General features: G+C 52.0%; 1 protein-coding gene across 2 annotated transcripts in view; it reads left to right on the top strand.

Annotated features, from left to right (window-relative positions):
• Positions 1 to 20,370, top strand: part of PUDP (pseudouridine 5'-phosphatase) — a 361,799-nt gene that overhangs the window by 50,766 nt on the left and 290,663 nt on the right. For both annotated transcript variants that reach the window (XR_009006644.1, XM_057538029.1), the window contains exon 3: positions 1,632 to 1,861. Coding sequence is in view for 1 of the 2 variants with exons in the window: in XM_057538029.1 (XP_057394012.1) it covers positions 1,632 to 1,861 (230 nt within the window). In the remaining variant the exon portion in view is untranslated. The remainder of the gene's footprint in view (positions 1 to 1,631; positions 1,862 to 20,370) is intronic.

The raw sequence follows: 20,370 nt of genomic DNA, 5'->3' as shown, positions 1-20,370 counted from the left end.
ATTGACCTATTTGTCATTACAAAACATCCCTAGTTATCCCTGATAATCGTCATTTGTTGTTCTAAAGCCCACTTGTCTTTTGTTAGTACAGCTACACTGACTCTTGATCGGTAGTGACATAATACATAGTTTTCAATCCTTTTTTGTTGTTGTTGTTAAAATTTTTTTAATGTGGACCATTTTTAAAGTCTTTATTGAATTTGTACAATATTGCTTCTGTTTTATGTTTTGGTTTGTTGACCACGAGGCATGTGGGATCTTAGCTCCCCAACCAGGGATCCAGCCCGAACCCCCTGCACTGGAAGGTGAAATCTTAACCACTGGACCACCAGGGAAGTCCCTCAGTCCTTTTAGTTTTAACTTATCTGAGTATTTATCTTTAAAGTAAGTTTCTTGCAGACAGCGTGTATTTGGGTCTCACTTTTATTTTTGTTTTTCCATTCTGACAGCCCCTAACTTGGGCATAATTATATTTATCAAGCTGTTATATGAGGTCATTATCTGCTAATATCCTTCATGTCTTCCATATCTGTGTTCATTTCTATTGATTGCCTTTTTCTCCTGGTTATGGGTTGTATTTCCTCCTTTGCAAGCATGGTAATTTTGATTGGATGTCGGACACTGACTTTTACATCCATCCGAGTGCTAGATTTTGCTGATATAATTGTCTTGGCGTGGAGTTGAGGTACACGTTTTCCTCTGAGCACCTCATAGGACTGTTTCTCTGAAGGATCACAGTATCTGTTGCCTTTCTGAATGGGTTCAGGTATTGAAAAACGTGTCAATCTTTTCTGTAGCAATTGAGAAAGTAGGGACATCGCCTTACGTACTTACAGAAACAGCCATGATTATCTGATTATTTAAAATACTATTTTAGATAAACCTTTGTGTGGATTTAGACATTACTGTTGTTGTAATCGGCGTGTGTTGAAGGTGGAAAGTACTGTCATTTTTGTCGCATTTCTGATAACTGGCGGTCTCTTAATTGCCTCCAAGGATGATACGTTAACCTACATGTTTCCCGGACTTAACCGCCACAGTTGATAGGAACGTGAAGCGTGTCTTTCACATGGTGTGTTGTTGTTATTGTCGTTCAGCTGCGTTAAGCGGAGCCTGTTTCACTGTCTGACCCCTTGGTGGGTGGTCCCGCAGCTTTGCTTCAGCCGCGACCTTTCCCTTCAGCCTCTGATGGGGGCCGGTTCCGGATCCAGCAGTGGGAGGAGTGCTGAATTGCTTTCTGTACGATACAGAGTTTCCTCAGAAAACACCAGAAGCGTAGTCCTTGTGTATTCGTTGCTTTAAAAGAAAGCAGAGCGAAGCCCTGTGTACTCAGTGCAGAGGCCCTTCCTGGGTTTGCTCTGATAGGACTGGCGAACAGAGCAGCGTCATCGCGGTACCACCACCTCTGTTACTTCGGGCGGTGCTGTCGCTGAGCCCTGAATTGCCCTCTGGCGTTTGTGCTGAGCGGGGATGTCCCAGGGCTGGCGACCCCTGTCAGGACAGTGTGCCAGATCAGACGGTGCCTGAGAAGAGGCAGCAGAGTCAGGGCGACAGAGCTGGCACGGTGTCCCTGGAGGCCTGCGGCCGGTACCTGCGCCCCGTCGTCACTGACGCCTCCCCCCTCCCCGCAGGCGTGGAGAAGCTGATCCGCCACCTGCGGAAGCACGGTGTGCCCTGTGCCGTGGCCACCAGCTCAGGGACCGCGTCCTTCCAGATGAAGACCAGCAGGCACGAGGGCTTCTTCAGCTTGTTCCATCACGTCGTCCTCGGCGATGACCCCGAAGTGAGGAGCGGGAAGCCGGAGCCGGACATCTTCCTGGCCTGCGCCCGGAGGTTCTCTCCCGCTCCTCCCGCGGAGAAGGTAAGCGGCAGCGGGCGTGGAGGTGATGCCGTGCGCAGGCGCAGGGTCTCCGTGTCCACGTGGACAGCTGCTGCGCGGCACTCCTGAGGACTCGAGGAGAGGGCGGCGGGGTCGCCGGCTGGGAGGTGCGTGGGGAGATCCCTTCATTTTGTGGGCGAGTGCAGCCACGCCAAGTCACCTGGCCAGGGAGTCCCGGCCGGCATCGTCTGGGGTGCCCGAATGTAAGAAAGCCTAGGCTTCGCAGAGCCCTGCCTGACGGGCACTTTGCAGGGAAGGGGGGCCTTCAGTGATGCAGGCGACAGCACCCTTATTGGTAACGAGCAGCCTTGGGCACACACGTTCCCTGCAATTCAGCAATTCAGGCGAAAGTCAGCAACGCTCAGCACCCCTCTCCCCACATGCTTCTCGCTGTCTCCCCTGCCAGGGGGCCGCAGGCGGAGCTCCGTCCTGCCTCTGCGGCTGCTTCGTTGCGCCGGGTCCGCGGTGGAGCTGGGGAGGTGGCGTCTGAGCCTCGGAGGAGTGCTGAGGGTGCACGACGGGGCTTGTTCGGTTCTGCTGAGTCTCCGCGCCGCGCATGGGGGCTGCCGAGACGGAGGAGGGTGAAGAAGCCTCCGCCACCTGCAGAGGCAGATTCCAGAACACCTGGGGCTTCTCGAGAGCGGTTGCTGCTGGAGACCCACGTGTGTCCACAGCAGGCGGGGCGTCCCTCGGGGTGACGGTGCTCCCGCCTGGTCCCTGGATCTGAGGGCGCGGTGCTTCGTGGGGCATGGGTGCAGGGAAGAGCCTTTCCGTGAGAGATCTTCTCACCGTTTGCCTCTCGCTAACCAGTGAGCCGGCGATGGGGCGGCAGCCTTTGCCACACTAACCACAAGCGCAGGGAAGGTTACTCAAAGACCTGCCTCCTGATGCAGCTGACGGTGGCGAACGTTGTTGACTGATGTGTTTTTTGGGCCCGGGGCCTAACTTACTACACGGAACCTGTAAGGGCCGTCCAAATATGTAACCCCTCGGGCTTTCTCTGATTCTCAGACGCCTGCTGGGCGTCCCGCGATTCAGTGCACTTCTGACGCTAAGGACCTGGAGTCAGCGCCGACCCCCGGGTTGAGGGCTCAGCCCCAGAGACTGCCCCCCTGCAGACGCCAGCTTCCGATGAGGTACCCAGGCCCCTCACGCTTCTCCCCAGCCGGCCACAGATGCGGGTTCTCACACAGCCCCCTTCCCGGTTGTTGTAATTCACTAGAATGACTCAGCGAACTTCGGAAGACAGGACTTGCGTTTACTGGTCTAGTTTAGGAGTACAGCTCAGGAGCAGCCCGGTGGAAGAGCTGCTTAGCACAAGGTCTGGGTGCCGGGGTGCTGGCGCTTCCATGCCCTCTCTGGGCACGCCGCCCTCCCAGCACCCCCGTGTGTTCAGAAGCTCCAAGGACCTTAGGGCTTTTTGCGGAGGCTCCGTGACCTGGCACCGCTGGTTAAACCAAGGGCCTTTGTTGATTGCATCGCTGGGCCTGCAGGTTGGGGTGGGGTGCAAGCTGCAGCGCTCTAATCCTGCCTTGGTCTTTCTGTCCACCAGCCCCCATCCCAAAGGCGTCTGGGGCCCAGGACTGTCACTCACTAGCATGAACTGACACGTGCTTGAAAGGGGATTATTATGAATAACGAACAATGTTCTGATTGCCCAGGAAATGCCAAGGGTTTTAGGAGCTCTGTGCTGGAAACCAGGGGCAAAGGCCAAATATATATATTTTTTATTACGCAACAGCCAGAAGAATCATTGCATGTCATTGAGGGACGGCGGCAGTGCGTTCCTCGCAATACACGTACACGGGCAGTTTCAACTAAGCAGTTGCATGACCAGGGCGGAGCCTGAGATGGCCCAGCCACTGAGCCACAGAGTCAAAGATGAGGCCTCAGGGCTGGTGGGACGGGTCCCGGCTGCAGTGTGGTTCCGCTTCTTACATCAGAACATCTCTGTGTCCACGTGTTTGCCATCCTACGACAGATGCCATACAAATGCGTTCTCCTTCCCTAAGACCTTCTTAAAGAATTTCCCATCCCTTCAGGTGGTGAAGCCCTCCTCCTAGAAGGCCGTCTTCTTTGTGTGGTGCAGGTTGCCACTGATCTGTCCCCAGGTAGAGTGAGGTGGCACTGAGCAGGCTGGTTGCAGAGCAGCTCAGAGTAGGAGCACCTGCTTCTAGCCCGTCTTCTCTGCTGACAAGACGAGATGCCGACCCGTCAGGTCCTCCTCCGTTTGGCTGAGGCAGTTCACGGGGGACGGTGCTGCCTTCCTTTCTACTGCAGGCAGTCCTTGCTTTGCCGGGCACCCTATTCATGGAAACATGGCGTTTCCAGGTTTTCACGTGTGTGTGCGAACCACGTTTATGGGGAGACCACACGCCGGCTTTGCATGAGGCCAGTTGCAGTGCTGCTGCGGGAGGGGAGGGCACGGCTGTGCAGCTCTGGCCTGTACGGGCGGGCGTTGCCCTTGGTGAGGCGCCGAGGCACCGAGGCAGAGCTCGGACATCCCTGTTGCCCCCGGTGACAGTGTTGTAGTCACGTCAAAGGAAAATGAGCAAGTGCGTATCTGAGGGGTAATCTCGCTCCTAAAAGTGCTCTCCACCAGTTACCCCTGTTAGTCACCCACATTTATTTATGCAGGTGTTTGTCTTGCAGAAATGAAACCTTTCTTGTCCCGTTTCCTAGGCAGATACAGTTAAGGTGTTTGGGTTTTCCTCAGATGTGCGTATTGTAGTAGGAAAGGACAGTGTTGATCGGCTCCTGGTTGTGGAGGCCCACCGCCCGTTTTGTACTTGCATTTGTCTTCCAAATTCAGGAAGCAGTTGCAGAGAGGCTCATGGAAGCATGACACAGCTCTTAGGTCGCGTCCTGCTGCTTCCTCTTTGACGCAGTGCAGGCGCCAGCACATAGTGGTGGCGAGCCTCGGAGTTGAAGGGCATTTCATGCAGTTGTCAAGTCCCTAGAGAGAGTCACGGTTGCCGTTGGCAATTTATGATGCCGTGCGTGTCACCAAATTAATCTGGTACAGTAGTACTAATAGGACGGTAGTAAAGCACAAGTGTCATAAAAGGGGGAATTGGTGTTGTCACGTTAGTCAGCGTTTTACGAAGAGAAGATGCCTAACAGAGCTGGCATTCAGCAAGTGTTCATTGCAAATGCCCTGAGTTATTTATGTATCATTCTTTTGTGCTTAAGATGTGCAGAAATGCTGTACCATCTTCAGAAGTCACGCTAACCCATCGTCATGCTCAGGCGCACTCACCGAGTGCGTGCTGTATGCCAAGGGGGAAGCTGGCAGGCGGGAGTCCCCACCGAATCCCAGCGGCCCCGCAGGGCAGAGGTTATCATTGCCCCAGCTTGCACAGCACCTGAGCTTCTGGGGGCTCGCGGACAGGAGCGAGGGTGCCCAGAGTCCCGGGCAGGTTGAGGGACCAAGCCGCAAGCCGGAAGTCACCCCAGCGCCCCTGGGTGTGTGAGCTCTGCCACTCGAGTGCCTCGCCACAGAAATGCACGTCTTTGTTGCAAAATAAAAATGCCATCATTTACACAGGATTTCTTGTGTTGATATGTACTACATTACAAGTAAAACCTGAAATCAGTTTTTAAAAGCATGGCAGTCACTACTTTGCATACATATTTTTCTTGTTAATGTTCAGAGCTGAATTTCAGGGTTTTTTTTTTTTTTTTTGGCTGTGTTGGGTCTTCGTTTCTGTGCGAGGGCTTTCTCTAGTTGCTGCGAGCGGGGGCCACTCTTCATCGCGGTGCGCGGGCCTCTCACTATCGCGGCCTCTCTTGTTGCGGAGCACAGGCTCCAGACGCGCAGGCTCAGCAGTTGTGGCTCACGGGCCCAGTCGCTCCGCGGCACGTGGGATCCTCCCAGACCAGGGCTCGAACCCGTGTCGCCCGCACTAGCAAGCAGACTCTCAACCACTGCGCCACCAGGGAAGCCCCAGGGTTTTTTTTAATGAACAATTATTTCTTTTTTTAAAGAATCATAGTTATTTTATTTGTTTGTTTATTTGTTTATTTATTTCGGCTGCCCGGGGTCTTAGTTGCGGCACATGGATCTTTAAGGTGCGGCATGCGGGCTCTTAGTTGTGGCACGTGGACTTCTTAGTTGCAGCATGTGAACTCTTAGTTGCGGCAAGCATGCAGGATCTAGTTCCCCCGACCAGGGATCGAACCCGGGCCCCCCTGCATAGGGAACGTGGAGTCTTAACTCACTGGACCACCAGGGAAGTCCCCAGAGTTTTCTTTTGAATTACTTTTTTGTTTTGTTTGAAGAAGGTCTTGCACATTAAGCCTTTATATATCTAGAGAGTTAAAAAATGGCAAATGTATTTTAACTTGAGTTCTGATTAACTGTACAGTGTCTTCATCATATAGCACTCGGACCATTTCTTCAATTACAGAAGTCATCACCTGAGTTGACTTTTCAATATGTGAAATGGCAGTTAATATATTTTATGTAATCTCTTGACAAAGAAACGCGTTAATTTAAAAATCATTCTCTATATCTCTTTTTATTGTGTATTGTCTGTGTGGCCAAAGTCTGCAGACGGGTGTAGGCTGTCAGGTGTTGCTGCTGGAAGAGCTGCTTCACCTCCCAGAATAATGGGAATCAAGTGGGTGCGTTGCTTCTGGCAGGTTGAAAGTTAACAGGACTTCCCTGGTGGCGCAGTGGCTAAGAATCCGCCTGCCAGTGCAGGGGACGTGGGTTCGAGCCCTGGTCCGGGAAGATCCCTACATGCCGCGGAGCAATGAAGCCCGTGCGCCACAACTACTGAGCCTGCGCTCTAGAGCCCGCGAGCCACAACTGCTGAGCCCACGAGCCACAGCTACTGAGCCCGTGCACCTAGAACCCGTGCTCCACAACAAGCCACTGCAGTGAAAAGCCCACACACAACAACGAAGAGTAGCCCCCGCTCGCCACAACTAGAGAAAGCCGGCACGCAGCAACGAAGACCCAAAGCAGCCAAATAAATAAATAAATAAATAAATAAAATTTTTTTTTTAAAAAAAAGAAAGTTAAGACTTGGCGGCCAGGTGAGATGAGCTGGGCTTCTGTCTTTGGGGGATTGCGTGCTCTTTAGTCAGTGTCTCACTTCTGAACACCCCGTTAGGGGCATAGTGGTGCTGGAGCTTCTCCTGGTGGTGTGGAGAGTCACCAGGCCATAGTCAGCCACCTTCGGGGCCTCAGGGAGCCTGCATCCCTGGCCATTGCTGCCCTGGCCTCATGACCGTCTTCTCCTATCACCCAGAACCACTGAGGAAAATACGGGGGCCTCTGGTCACTGGTCTTGGTATTATTTCATGTCTCTTGCAACCTGATGTACCAGGCCCTCCCTTATTTCATTAAAAAAAAAAAAAAAAAAAAAAGATCTCAACTATTCCTTTCATAACTCCTCCCATTACACATCTTTTCTTTCATCCAACCTGCCTTTGCTTGGTATCCCTAGTGACTTTCTGTGGACTAGGTTGCTTGCTTTCCCAAATTCCATTGTCGAGGGGGGAAAAACCGTTTTCTGTACCCTCTTAGGTTCAGTGTTTGGGGGCCTGTAAATTAAACAGACAGAAGACATTAGCAAGAGAAAATACAGATTTCTATTTGTGTAAGAATGAGGCAGTTCCCAGAAAAATATGATTCAAGGAGGCAGTGAGAACCTGGGGCTTATATACCATCTTAATAGGGGTTGGGGAGAGACAGGGGACGCTTCTGGTAGAAGAGACGACTTTTAGGAAACATGAATGGGCTCTTAGGAGAACAGATGCGAGACATGGTAGTTGTATGAGGATGTCTGTTTACACAGTTTCTTATCCAGGCTCTGACTTATGCACACTTCTCTTCAGCCATAAAAGTCAACCTTCCCCGGTTGTAAAACTCCTGGGGAGGGGATTTATGGCAGTTGAATTCTTTAGGGAGCCTTTGCTTTTAGGAAGATAAGGAGAATTTAGAAAAAGCCTCTCCCTGCAGCTGTTGATTCTCACATGTCTTCAGCTCAGAATAATCCTTGGGCTCCCGTGGCATGTTCTGGGCCCCCTTCAGCACCGAGCGGTCCCTGTTTTTTTTCCCCAACTCCCCATCATCACTTTCTTGCTTCTTCCTGTGAATGTTCAGCTTCTGGCTGGCCAGCGGCAAGGCCTCTGCTTGCTGAGCTGACCGGCCTCTGCATTTCTGAATGACCTCAAGTCCTGCCTTCAGCCCAAGCAGTTTCATCTCCCACGGGACCTCAGGGAGTCCTGCTTTCCAGGAGCCCTTGGTCTGGCTCCCACTTGAGCCAGCTGGTCCCATGCCAGCCCCAGGGACCCCCCCCCCCCCCGGACCGCACCAGGCGCTGCGATCCCTGTGTTGGATCACGTGTTTTCTCGGTTCTTTGTGTGTTTGCACGTGTGGTTGTGCAGTCTTCACGTATCGGCAGTTTCAAAGAATGATGGTTCTCATTAGGCCCTCGTGACAGCATGTACATATGACCCATCTATTTTAAGCCACCGTCACAGAATGAAAATTTGACAGGGCTCCAGACACTGAGAAGGATGAGTTGTATCTTGGATTTGTGAAAAATTAAATAGTCGTGCCCGCAGGTAACCTTAGTAGACACACAGAGTTCTGCTAGGCTAGGGGAGCAATGACACTTAACTGCCAGGACTGAGAACCTCTCCCTACATTCCCAGCTTTGCCTTTGGAATGTTTGTAAACCCCGTGTGTGTTCGTGTGGTTGGCTCTGATTCTGTGTCACTCTGCCTGGCTCCTCACAGCACCCGGCCGCCCGGCCGCTTTCTCCCTCGCTGGTTACTCCAGGGCTCCGTCCTAGCTTCCTCTTCCGTGTTACTAGCCTGTCATCAGCGGGGAAGGGGGGTTGCTGTATTGGGGTAAAAAAAGTCTGTCTGCAAAGGCTTCTTAGGTGGCGACAATGAACAAGATACCTCAGAAACACTGGATTACTCGTATGCTAGCTTAAACAAATACTGAGTTAATAGTCCCCAGTAATTTCCACGGACGGCATCTGACAAATTCAAGGGTGATCTTCTGTTTTTTTAGAGGGCGTCCACAGTGGCTCTGTCCCCGTCACTGTGTTTGTTTAAACTAGGGTGACTAAGTCCTCGCCATCGGCCAGACCCTGTGCAGTGCTAGTTCTGAATCTCCATGTTCCAGGAACTCACCTAATCCCAGGCCATTGGGGATGACTGGCCCCCCCTTGTTTAAGTCCAGACTTGGCAACAGCTTGTCCTAAATGCTGGCAAGAGGATCCAGGTCTCTTTGAGGGATGCTGGGGGTCTTGGGCCAGTTCTTCAACCTTCTCCTAACTCTAGGAGTCTTGGGCATAAACTGGATGAAAATGGAATCCCTCACTGTTTTCTAAAGCACAGGTGAATGCACGAGGAACTGGGGTGTGAGTTCTGCACAAATAAAGAAGACTGGCCATTGGGTTGGGAGCTTCTTGCCAGTGTCCTTTCTCTGGACCATCAGCAAATTAGAGCATGGTTTGTTTTATCAGCTGAAGTCCTCTTAGCACAGCCAGAGGGTGTGCTGGTTGTATATTTTATCATTCTCTCCACAGTTAGCTAGGTGAATTTTGTGAATTTTAAATGTGAATTTTGGTGCTTAACCTTGGATTAGTTGCCCGTGTTCCTTTCCACCTCTGCCGTAACAAATGACCACAAGCCTAGGGACTTAGAACAACGCAGATTTTTATCTCACCGTTCCATAGGTTGGAATTCCGGGCCTGGCATAGCTGGGGTCTCCGCTCCAAGTCTCACAGGCGTGAAACCAAGATGTTGGCTAGCTGGGCTCCTCCCAGGAGGCGCTAGGGAAGGACCATGCCCAGGCTCATCAGGTGGCTGATGGAACCCAGCTCCTTGTAGGGTAGGACTGGAGTCCCCGTCTCCTAGCTGGGTGTCCTGGGCTTCGCCCTCAGCCCCTCGAGGTCTCGCTCTGGTCCTGACAGTGGGTCTGCCATCACAGAGCCAGCACTGGTGCGTCCGACTCTGCTCACGCTTGACATCACTCCTTCTGCAGCGTCTCTCCCCCTCCAGCCAGAGAAGGTGCTCTGCTTTTAGGGGCACACCTGGCTAGAGGAGCCCCCCACCTTTCGGCCAGGACACCCTCCCTGTCTCCAGCTCCATAACCTGAAGCCCATCTGCAGAGTCCCCTTTACCACATCAGGGGCCCCATTCATAGGTTCTGGGGCTCCAGGGGTGGGCATCTTTGGGGACCAGTCTGCCCACCGCAGTGCCTAATCTCAGTTCCAGTTTTCCCACTTACAAGACGGGGATAAGAATATTAGAAATGTTAGAAATGACACTTGCTGCAGGAATAAAGCTTCTCCCAGGCCCTCTGCCACTGACTTTCTCCCTCTACGTTGTTCTTTGCTGCTTCTACATCATTCCGTAGGGGTTCACATTCCTGATTCTTCCGGAGTCTCTGCATAGCCCCTGGCTGCTGACCCACTGCCCTTGTGTCCAGGTCCCGAGGTGCTCTTGGTCACCTGGAGACTGACCCAGTGCCCCTGTGTCCAGGTCCCGAGGTGCTCTTGGTCCCTAGGAGGCTGACGACCACACTCACAGGCAGGCCTGGGTTCAGGCCGGAGCACGACTCACCCAGTTGTGATGACGTATCAGTCCCTGTGAGTCGGAGCTCTTCACTGCCCCTGTTCTATTAGACAATAAAATTGAGTCAGGGGCTGAAATGATTGAAATCTATAAGAAGGTAAATGCATGGGATCTGAAGCATTCTCACTCCACTAACATATTCTCAGGGTAGAGGAAGAAAGCTAATACAATGCTGTATTTATAGATCCTTTACTTGACTGTCTGCCCGCAAACACTACTATTGTTGCTATCGTCTGTTTTGAAGGTAGATAGTACTTGCGCTGCTTCTTTTACCAGCAGCTAAAAGCACCTACGGCACATGGTCCCCGGGGCACGTGTTGGGGGCCCTGGAGGACCACAAGGAGCCCCCGGTCCTGGGTAGTTTTTGTGGCTCTCACCCCACCGTGCTGAGTGTCCACTGGCCAGTCTCCGACAAGCAGAAACCCAGGGTGTGGTTCTGTGTCCACACAGGGATCCACACGATGCAGAGGGCTCGGGTCAGCTTGGACCCTTGGCTAGTAGATGTCCCCCCGCCCCACACCATTTGTAACCCCCAAGAAGAGCCTTGCAAACTCAGGGCTTGCTGTTTATACTCCTTGAGAACGTGGACCCAGGATGCCTTCCTGACTGCTCTGCGCCCACCTTAAGGGTCCTCATGCGTCTCCACAGTGTCCCCTGCCTCTGCCCAGCAGTGCCCCCAACCCCTCCGGGGTGACCTGACCGCAACCCCTTGGGCACCCTTTGCCCAGAGCTCCTTACATCTTCACGCATTTCCGTTCCTAGTGAAATAAAAGCGTAACCCAAGTGCCAGAGCCGGTCGACGTTTAAAGTGAGCGTTTGCATCATCTGATTTTATTCATTATAAGCGTTTTAAGTTAAAGTCATTATGTACAGAGAGGATTCACACCATCCCAAGAAAACAAGGCCAAGGACTTTATTTGCACTAATGTGAATTTTGCCATGGTCAGGTGTATCTTCTTGAAACTTTTCCCAAATGTATTCCTCAGAGCACTAGTTTTGGGGGACGTTCATTGGTTTTCTCTGAAAACAGACTTCTACGTTTGCGAAACTTCTCCATCAAACTTGAAACAATGGGTTTATCCAGGGCAGTCCTTCTGGAAACTTTCTTTATGCTGATTTTTGTATGTCACGAATCTCTAGTCCCTCATTCAATGTGAAGAATCTCCTTTTTGCAGTAGATCTCTCTGGACTGTTGCATCAAAGAACATTCTGGAAACTTCATACCTAATGACGTCCTAGTAGACAGTTTATCTTTATTTATTTTATTTATTCTTTTATTAATTTTCATTGCAGTGTAGTTGCTTTACAATGTTGTGTTAGTTTCTGCTGTACAGCAAAGTGACTCAGCTATACGTATACGTATATCCCCTCTTTTTTGGATTTCCTTCCCATTTAGGTCACCACAGAGCATTGAGTAGAGTTCCGTGTGCTATATAGCAGGTTCTCATCAGTTATCTATTTTATACATAGTATCAGTGTTGTATATATGTCAATCCCAATCTCCCAATTCCTCCCCACCCCTTTCCCCCTTGGTATCCATACATTCGTTCTCTACAGTCTGTGTCTCTATTGCTGCTTTGCAAATAAGATCATGTGTACCATTTTTCCAGATTCCACATATATGCATTAATATACGATATTTGTTTTTCTCTTTCTGACTTACTTCACTGTGTATGACAGTCTCTAGGTCCATCCACAACTCTGCAAATGACCCAATTTCGTTCTTTTTTATGGCTGAGTAATATTCATTATATATACGTACCACATCTTTTTTATGCATTCCTCTGTTGATGGATGTTTAGAAATGAACATTAGTATGACTGTTGAGAGATGAAGAAAAAGATCATAAGCCTCCCCTGGAATTAAGCACATCTTCACTTCCAGATGTGCTGACTTAGCTATGGTTGTGTGTAAAAGGAAGCTTTCATCTGGTTGGTGGGCACTCAGTGGGTTCGCAGAATTCAGGCGTCTTTGTGAGTACCAGAGTACTCACTCACTTTGTGAATACCCAGGTGGCTGGGCCATAAGTAACAGCTGTTCGCATCCAGAGGACTGAAGAGAGGCCTCCTGCATCGGCGGCAGTGACATGTCAACCCCCAGAACCGCAGCCTTTCCATCAGCTCGCTTGGGAAAGAAGAGTTTAACCCCCTCCAGGTCCAGTAATTACGTAGGCTTTCCCTGCGTGTGTATCGCTTCCCAAAATAACTGTCAGCCTCTCCGGTACACGACGTTTGCAGGCAGAGTGGAAAAATCACTTCCACAGGCCTTCAAAGGCGCCCTCTGTCCTGTGATAATTCTGTTTGTGGCTTAAGCCTCTTCAGTAGCTATGCCCAAAGGCAGACAAAATGTGCTGTGCTTCTGCTCTTCTAGGCATTTGTGGAGTTAGGTCATCCAGGAAACATTTCTTTCCTTTCCCCACACTGCAAGCAGTTGTGATCTAAGAAACCTCAAAGCGGTTCTACCTCTGAGAGAGTGCTAACTGGAGGTTACACACAGCTCGCTGTTAGACGTATTGTAATAGTGTGCTTGGGTGGCCAGAATGCGCCGTCACAGGCTGGGGGCTGAAACAGCAGGCACGCGTATCCTCGCGGCTCTTCCTCTGAGAGAGCGCTAACTGGAGGTTACACACAGCTCGCTGTTAGACGTATTGTAATAGTGTGCTTGGGTGGCCAGAACGCGCCGTCACAGGCTGGGGGCTGAAACAGCAGGACACAGCTCACTGTTAGACGTATTGTAATAGTGTGCTTGGGTGGCCAGAACACGCCGTCACAGGCTGGGGGCTGAAACAGCAGGACACAGCTCACTGTTAGACGTATTGTAATAGTGTGCTTGGGTGGCCAGAACGCACCGTCACAGGCTGGGGGCTGAAACAGCAGGCATGCGTATCCTCGCGGCTCTTCCTCTGAGAGAGTGCTAACTGGAGGTTACACACAGCTCACTGTTAGACGTATTGTAATAGTGTGCTTGGGTGGCCACAACGCGCCGTCACAGGCTGGGGGCTGAAACCGCAGGCACGCGTATCCTCGCGGTTCTGGGGGCCAGACGTCCAACATGAGCGTTCTGGCAGGTTCCGCCTCAGGTGAGGGCTTTCTTCCTGCTACTTTGTCCTCTCGTGGCCTTTCCTCTGAGCGCAAGGGGAGGGCCAGACAGAGCGGCTTCCCCTTCCTCTTGGAAGGACCCTCACCCTCTCTGATTAGGGTCTCCTTGGGACTCATTTCACCTGAAAACCATTCGAGGGACCCTGTATCCAAATACATTGGGTGTTAGGGTTTACTATTTGAATCTTGCGGAAAACAGTTCGCCCCATAGTATGTATTTTCACATGGTAGCCGTGCAGGGGGATAATCTTCAAGGCTGGTGTCATAGTTTAGCTCTCAGCGCGTGAAACTAACAGGGGCCTTGAGTCAAACCTGTGTTTCACGAGTATCGTGCAGAAGGCCGAGGAAAACACTGATTTTGCCCATTTACTTGAATATGTCGAGGAGGTAGGAAGGTGAAGGAAAGGATTCTGATGACCATTTAGAAACAAATCACACTTGTATGAATCTTTATAGTACTCGGCCTTTGAGAGCCTTGCTGGGCTTTTCAGTGGTTCCTGACAAATTGGTGAACACAGGATCTGTATTATTAAAAGAGAAAATGAGAAAAAGGTTTCTGAGCTATCTTGAAGTCCTTTGCTCAGCACTTAATTTACACGCACATACTTTAAGATGGACACTGAGAGGGCCTCACGGTGTAGTTGTCATGAATAAAATGACAGAGAATTCCTTAGGAAGCTTCCCGCCCATGCCCGCCAAGTTGTTGAATACTGCATTTTTCAAAGGCTTTCCTCACAAGGAAAAGGAATCACTTTAGTGGTGTGATTCATTCATGTATCTAGCCTGTAACTCTAGAGGATTTTGTTATGAATATGTTTATCTCAGTACTGGCTTTATTCTTTTATTTTCAGACTAAAATTAATTCAGTAAGACAGTAGCTCTGCAGTGTGCAAGGGATACTGACCTCAGCATCAGACACTTATGTAGAAGATCACAGCACAGGTAGAATCTACTTTACCTATAGATAGGTGGGTGTGTAGGTAGGTAGATAGATAGGGATGGATGGATGGTGGGTGGATGGATGAATGGTGGGTGGGTGGATGGATGGTGGATAGATGGATGGATGGTGAATGGATTGAATGGTGGGTGGATGGATGGATAGATGGGTGAATGGATGGATGGTGGATGGATGGATGGGTGGTTGGGTGGATGGTGGGTGGATGGATGGTGGATAGATGGATGAATGGGTGGATGGTGGATGGTGAATGGATTGAATGGTGGGTGGGTGGATGGATAGATGGTGCATGAGTAGATGGATGGATAAAAAGATGAAGAATATGAACAAAAGTAGTAATTAACAGCAAAACACATGCAAACTTCAGTCATTTTTACAACAGTACTTAAAGGTTTATTATTTAAGTAAACATGGAATGAAGTGTATACATATTTGATATCACAGTATTGTGGTACTTGTTTATGGGTAATTCACCGACAAAGAACAAGGAGACCAATAAAACTTAAACCTTAGATATGAGCACTGTTAATAAAAAGTTAATCAAAAAAATTTAAGACCTCCTCAAAGTTTTCATGTCTCATAGTGTAAAAATTGAACTTGATATTATAAAATTAATGTATAGAATCAAATCTACTGCAAAAAATGATATAATGGAAGTTTCAACTTAAAAGTAGTGGTTTAGTTGAAAACTGTTTTAGTGATTAGATTTGGATTATCCATGGCTTTATATATAATGAAAAATCATGGCTGCTGCTTTAAGAGGTACTTAAATTTGCATACACATAATGCCAGGCCCCTGAGAGTCTTCAAAGTAAACCAGAGTGACTTCATGTCAAAGTTTGTGTGTTACTGAGCAAAAGGAAAAGCTTTATTTCCTAGAGACGATGTAATCACATGGAAAAAGTTCACTAGTTCCAGAAAAGTGTACAGCTTAAAATGTACACTTGTACTTGTTTGAAATGTAGAATTAGTTATCAGCTGTCATCTCAGGTGGGTCTGGACCTGAAGGGAATAGGTGCATGGGATTGAAGGTGAGTCCCTGTTGGCCTGAGCTGATGAGGAAAAGCACGGTGAGGGCCATAACTCCGAACATGTGGGAACCCAGTGTATAAACCATCCCTTGGAAGTAAGGGGAGGGGCCCAGGCCATCTGATGACATACCTAGCAGACGGATCCGACATTGCTTCTGGGGCTGCACCTCACCTGGCCCCGCTGCTGCCTCACCTGGTTCCCCTTCTGCCCCCCACTGTCGCTGAAGCTCCATCCCTCCTGGGCCTTCTGCACATCTCAGAGAAATGCGAGGCTGCCTCGGGCCCCTCCTTGTCTCCCCTTTTCCCTCCTCCTGGTTGCAGCTCCACACCCAGCCCGCCTCCACTCACACCCAGCCCCGCTCCTCTCATGCCCAGCCCCCCTCCGCTCACACCCAGCCCCCCTCTTCTCACACCCAGCCCCCCTCCGCTCACACTCAGCCCCCCTCTTCTCACACCCAGCCCCCCCCACTCACACCCAGCCCCCCTCTTCTCACACCCAGCCCCTCTCCGCTCACACCCAGCCCCCCTCCTCACACCCAGCCCCTCTCCTCTCACACCCAGCCCCCCCCCTCCTCTCACACCCAGCCCTCCTCTTCTCACACCCAGCCCCCCTCCGCTCACACCCAGCCCCCCTCCGCTCACGCCCAGCCCCCCTCCTCTCACACCCAGCCCTCTTCCTGTCACAGCCCCCCTCCGCTCACACCCAGCCCCCCTCCTCTCACGCCCAGCCCCCCTCCACTCACGCCCAGGCCCCCTCTGCTCACACTCAGTCCCCCTCCTCTCACACCCAGACCCCTCCACTCACACCCAGGCCCCCTCCGCTCACACCCAGCCCCTCTCCGCTCACACTCAGCCCCCCTCCGCTCACACCCAGCCCCCCTCCTCTCACACCCAGCTCCTCTCCTCTCACACCCAGCCCCCCTCCTCTCACACCCAGCCCCCCCCCACGCCCAGCCCCCCTCCGCTCATGCCCAGCCCCCCTCCGCTCACACCCATCCCCCCTCTGCTCACACCCAGCCCCCCCTCCGCTCACACCCAGCTCCTCTCCTCTCACACCTGGCCCTCCTCCGCTCACACCCGGCCCCCCTCCTCTCACACCCGGCCCCCCTCCTCTCACGCCCAGCCCCTCTCCGCTCACGCCCGGCCCCCCTCCGCTCACGCCCGGCCCCCCTCCTCTCACACCCGGCCCCCCTCCGCTCACGCCCAGCCCCCCTCCGCTCACGCCCAGCCCCCCTCCTGTCACAGCCCAGCCCCCCTCCGCTTACACCCAGCTCCTCTCCTCTCATGCCCAGCCCCCCTCCGCTCACACGCATCCCCCCTCCACTCACACCCAGGCCCCCTCTGCTCACACTCAGTCCCCCTCCTCTCACACCCAGCCCCCCTCTGCTCACCCACGACATAGGCAGGCCCCTCATGTCTCTGCCAGACCCTCCCACGGTGGACTCAAAGCCAGGCTGTCACAAAGCAAGCTCTCCTTCCCTCCACCAGAACGGCAGTCCCAGGCTCTCCGCATCAGAAAGGTCGGACTCTCCTTTGCGTCAACGTCCAGGGCACTGTCCATCAAACTCCCTGTTGCCTCTGAAGGATTCCCCTAATCCCATCCACCTCCCTCCGTTGTCTCCACCACCGTCAGACGAAGATTCTGTTCTGTGCGAATCCATAGTTATCACATGAGCCATCTTAGTTATGTGATTCTCACGTTGAAAGGACCTCCTAGCCACCCCGCCCCCAGCCCGTGGCTCAGACGAGCAGCGTGGGCGAAGATCATGGACGTGGGCCACCTTACAGGGCGCTCCTGAGTCTGAGCACCTTCAGAGAAGTGGGTTCGGCACCTCCGTGAGCGAAGCCTCTGAAATACTTCACTTCACCTACCCGGTGGTTGGAAATGTCATTCTTTCTAAATTAAACCCCTCAAGCTACAGTTTAATTAAGCTCATCTGCTCTCCTGGAGATGGAATTCAGATATATTTTAGCCTTCAGCTTGGTAAAGTGAAAAAGAACATTGGATTCTGGAGACCCGGGAACAGTTCCTGATTTCTGTCACCTGCCTGCCGGTGTGACCTTCAGCTCACCTCTGAGCTTCCCAGGCTCAGATCCCTCACCCATGACAGTGACAGGAGAGGGCTGGGCTGGCTGCTGCCCTCGAGGGTGACACTCTGCGGCCCCCGTGTTGCTTTGAGTCCCGCTCAGGGCGCTTCTGCCACCTGCGCGGATTCGGCAGGCGCTCCTCACGTACCCACTCCCTGCCTGGCACCGTGAGAGGGCGCCTTTCCCGCGGCCCTGCCTGGTCACAGCCAAGCACAAGCTGTGAGGAGAGTACTCCTGACCGGCAGCCTCCTTGAAGTACTGGAAGTGTGTCCTGGGGTACCTGCTATGTGTGCTGTGCTCCAAAACTCGCTCCACTGGTGAAACGATCACATCCACACCCGCCCACAGGATCTTGGGCCGAGGGCCGAGGTGCAGGTGCGGGAGGGAGGGCGGGCGTTCTGCTCCCATGGCCTCTGCACCTGCTGCAGCCCCTGCAGAGCCTTTCCTTACAGGGACGCTTCTTTCCGCAGATACCAAAGAAGCACACATCCCCAGTCACACTTTCCCGGTAGGTGTGAGTGAATTAAGGTTAAGTGCAACCACTCAGTACGGGGTGGGAAGGGCTGGGCTGGTCACTGAGGGAACAATGAAGTGTTGAAAAGGAGGGAGAGAGACAAAGGTCAGCGCCTGTTAGCCACACGTGGCCTTTAGAAACTGCCCGGACATATTTTGGTACTTGCCGGGAAAACGTACTTCCTCCTTTTTGTTTGTGTAAGGTGTGAGCTGTATTGCTTTAGCTTACGTCTTTCAGTGGGTTTATGATTTGGTGGTTTTATGACCGGTAAGTCCTGTTATGAACAGGCATAGTCTTTCCAGGTAACTTTCAAAGGTTTATTCTTTGGTTTCAGTAGAGAGACGAGCCGTGCGGTGACTATTCATACAGTGTCCACGATTCTAGGCTCTGGGTACCTTTGCCTGTGAGTGGTCCTTAGAAGACCATTAGGTCTTAGGAATCAGGGCACAGCATAATGAGCACATGAAAACCTTCTGAGGCATTTTCACAGGTGCTCCAAAATCTAGTTGTCCTGCTTTGTAATTCTGCTCCTTGTGAGAAGGAGGGGAAGCCCTACGATTCCCGGTGCTGTCCGTGTGCTGCCAGGGCTGGGGTCGGCCACCTGGACCCATCGCTGGCGCTGACCTCGGCGGGATCCCGTCGTGTGTGTGGTTCCTGTCCTGCATTTGGCTGCTCTGTTGAGCCTGTGTGAGGAGGGCAAGGCCGGGGCAGAGGGACCAAGGGGTCCAGCTTCCTGTAAACTGCGCTGCCCCCCCGTTTACTGCTGCATTTTCCTGCCCCGTCCTCGTCATACACCCTCCACTGGACTGGCCAATTCTGGTACCAAACGCAAGTGTGTGGGCCCGATGACGCACACTGAGGCCAAACAGCACGCAAACTTGGGGGTTTGGAGCAGAGAAAGGTTTGCCGCAGCGCCTTGCAAGCAGACGGTGGCTCATGCCCCGCCAAACCCCGAACTCCCCCAAGGGTTTCAGCAAAGCATGTGGAGAGGCAAGTTGAAGAAGCAGCGTGGACGGCCGCTGCGGACTTCTTGGTGCCAGGATCCTTTGTCCTTGCGGCTGTCCACATAGGTCAGGTCGCGGTGTTCATGTACACCTCCAGTAAGACAAACGGTATTCTCTGTTCTGCAACTTTTTATCTCTACATGAATGGGAAGGTGTTACACCTTTAAAGGTCAGAGCCTTGAGAATGGGCTCTCCGAGAGTGTATTTCAAGCTACACGCAACATTCTTAACTGGAAGCTAAAGCAATAGCGTACAAAGGCTAAAGTTAAAGAATCAGATCCAATATGGAGTCGTATTTGTTCTTCCCTATTACAATCTGCTTTTAAAAACTTGAGCTTCTCTTTTAACTTCTCCGCACTTCTCGAATTCTTGCTGGCCGATGGGAAGAGTCCAGCTGGCGCTCGTGGAAGGCGTTTGTTGAGATCTACCAGGCAAGGAGGAGGCCGTGGGAGAGGAGGCAAAAGAAAGGAATTTTAGGAGCTCCTGACACAATGTATACAATCAGGGTTTCTGCCATTCTTCCAACCATATTTACAACACAGACTACAATCGCTTTTGACCTTTGGGAACAGTCAGCCTCAAGTGGCTCTGTGCAAACTCCCCGTCCTGTTTGCCTGGCTTTGCCCTGAGTCCTTTCGAGGGCCCAGGCTTACTTATCTGCCTGGACACACTTCCAGCGGCCCTCCTGCTGCAGAAGCCTCACACATCCCCTCCTCCCTGTCGTCCTTCAGGCTGGCCTCCCTGACGCCTGCCACCCTTTACGCTGCCGCACGCGTCCTAAACATCGCGTTTCACATCTCCGTGCTGCGTTGGGGTGATTCATTCCGGAATTAGGTGGGGACAAAGGGTAAATTGGAGACAGAAACCAATAAACGGTGCCCGCCTGCAGAAAGAGTGAAACCTTCAGAAACAGGGTGTGTCAGTTACGCCGCCTGTATTAGCCATAAGTACCTGCGGAGCTTTTCCCCATCACGCCACCATTCCTCCTTTTATTTCCTGGAGCTTAAACGGCATGTGGACAGAGCATGTGGACATTGCTCTGTACTTCCTGGAGCTTAAAGGGCACGTGGGCGAGCTGTCAGGTGCGAATGGACGGACCACCGTTCTCAGATGAGGGCAGGCGTCTCAGGCCCCTGTTCTGCTCTGTGCCGCGGTTTCTGAGCCGCCACTTTTCCCTCACACCTGCCCACATGC

This window comes from Balaenoptera acutorostrata, chromosome X, assembly GCF_949987535.1.
Source record: "Balaenoptera acutorostrata chromosome X, mBalAcu1.1, whole genome shotgun sequence".
NCBI classification, from domain to species: domain Eukaryota; kingdom Metazoa; phylum Chordata; class Mammalia; order Artiodactyla; family Balaenopteridae; genus Balaenoptera; species Balaenoptera acutorostrata.
Note: the sequence above shows the minus strand (reverse complement) of the source record. Positions and strands in the feature narration are given on the sequence as shown.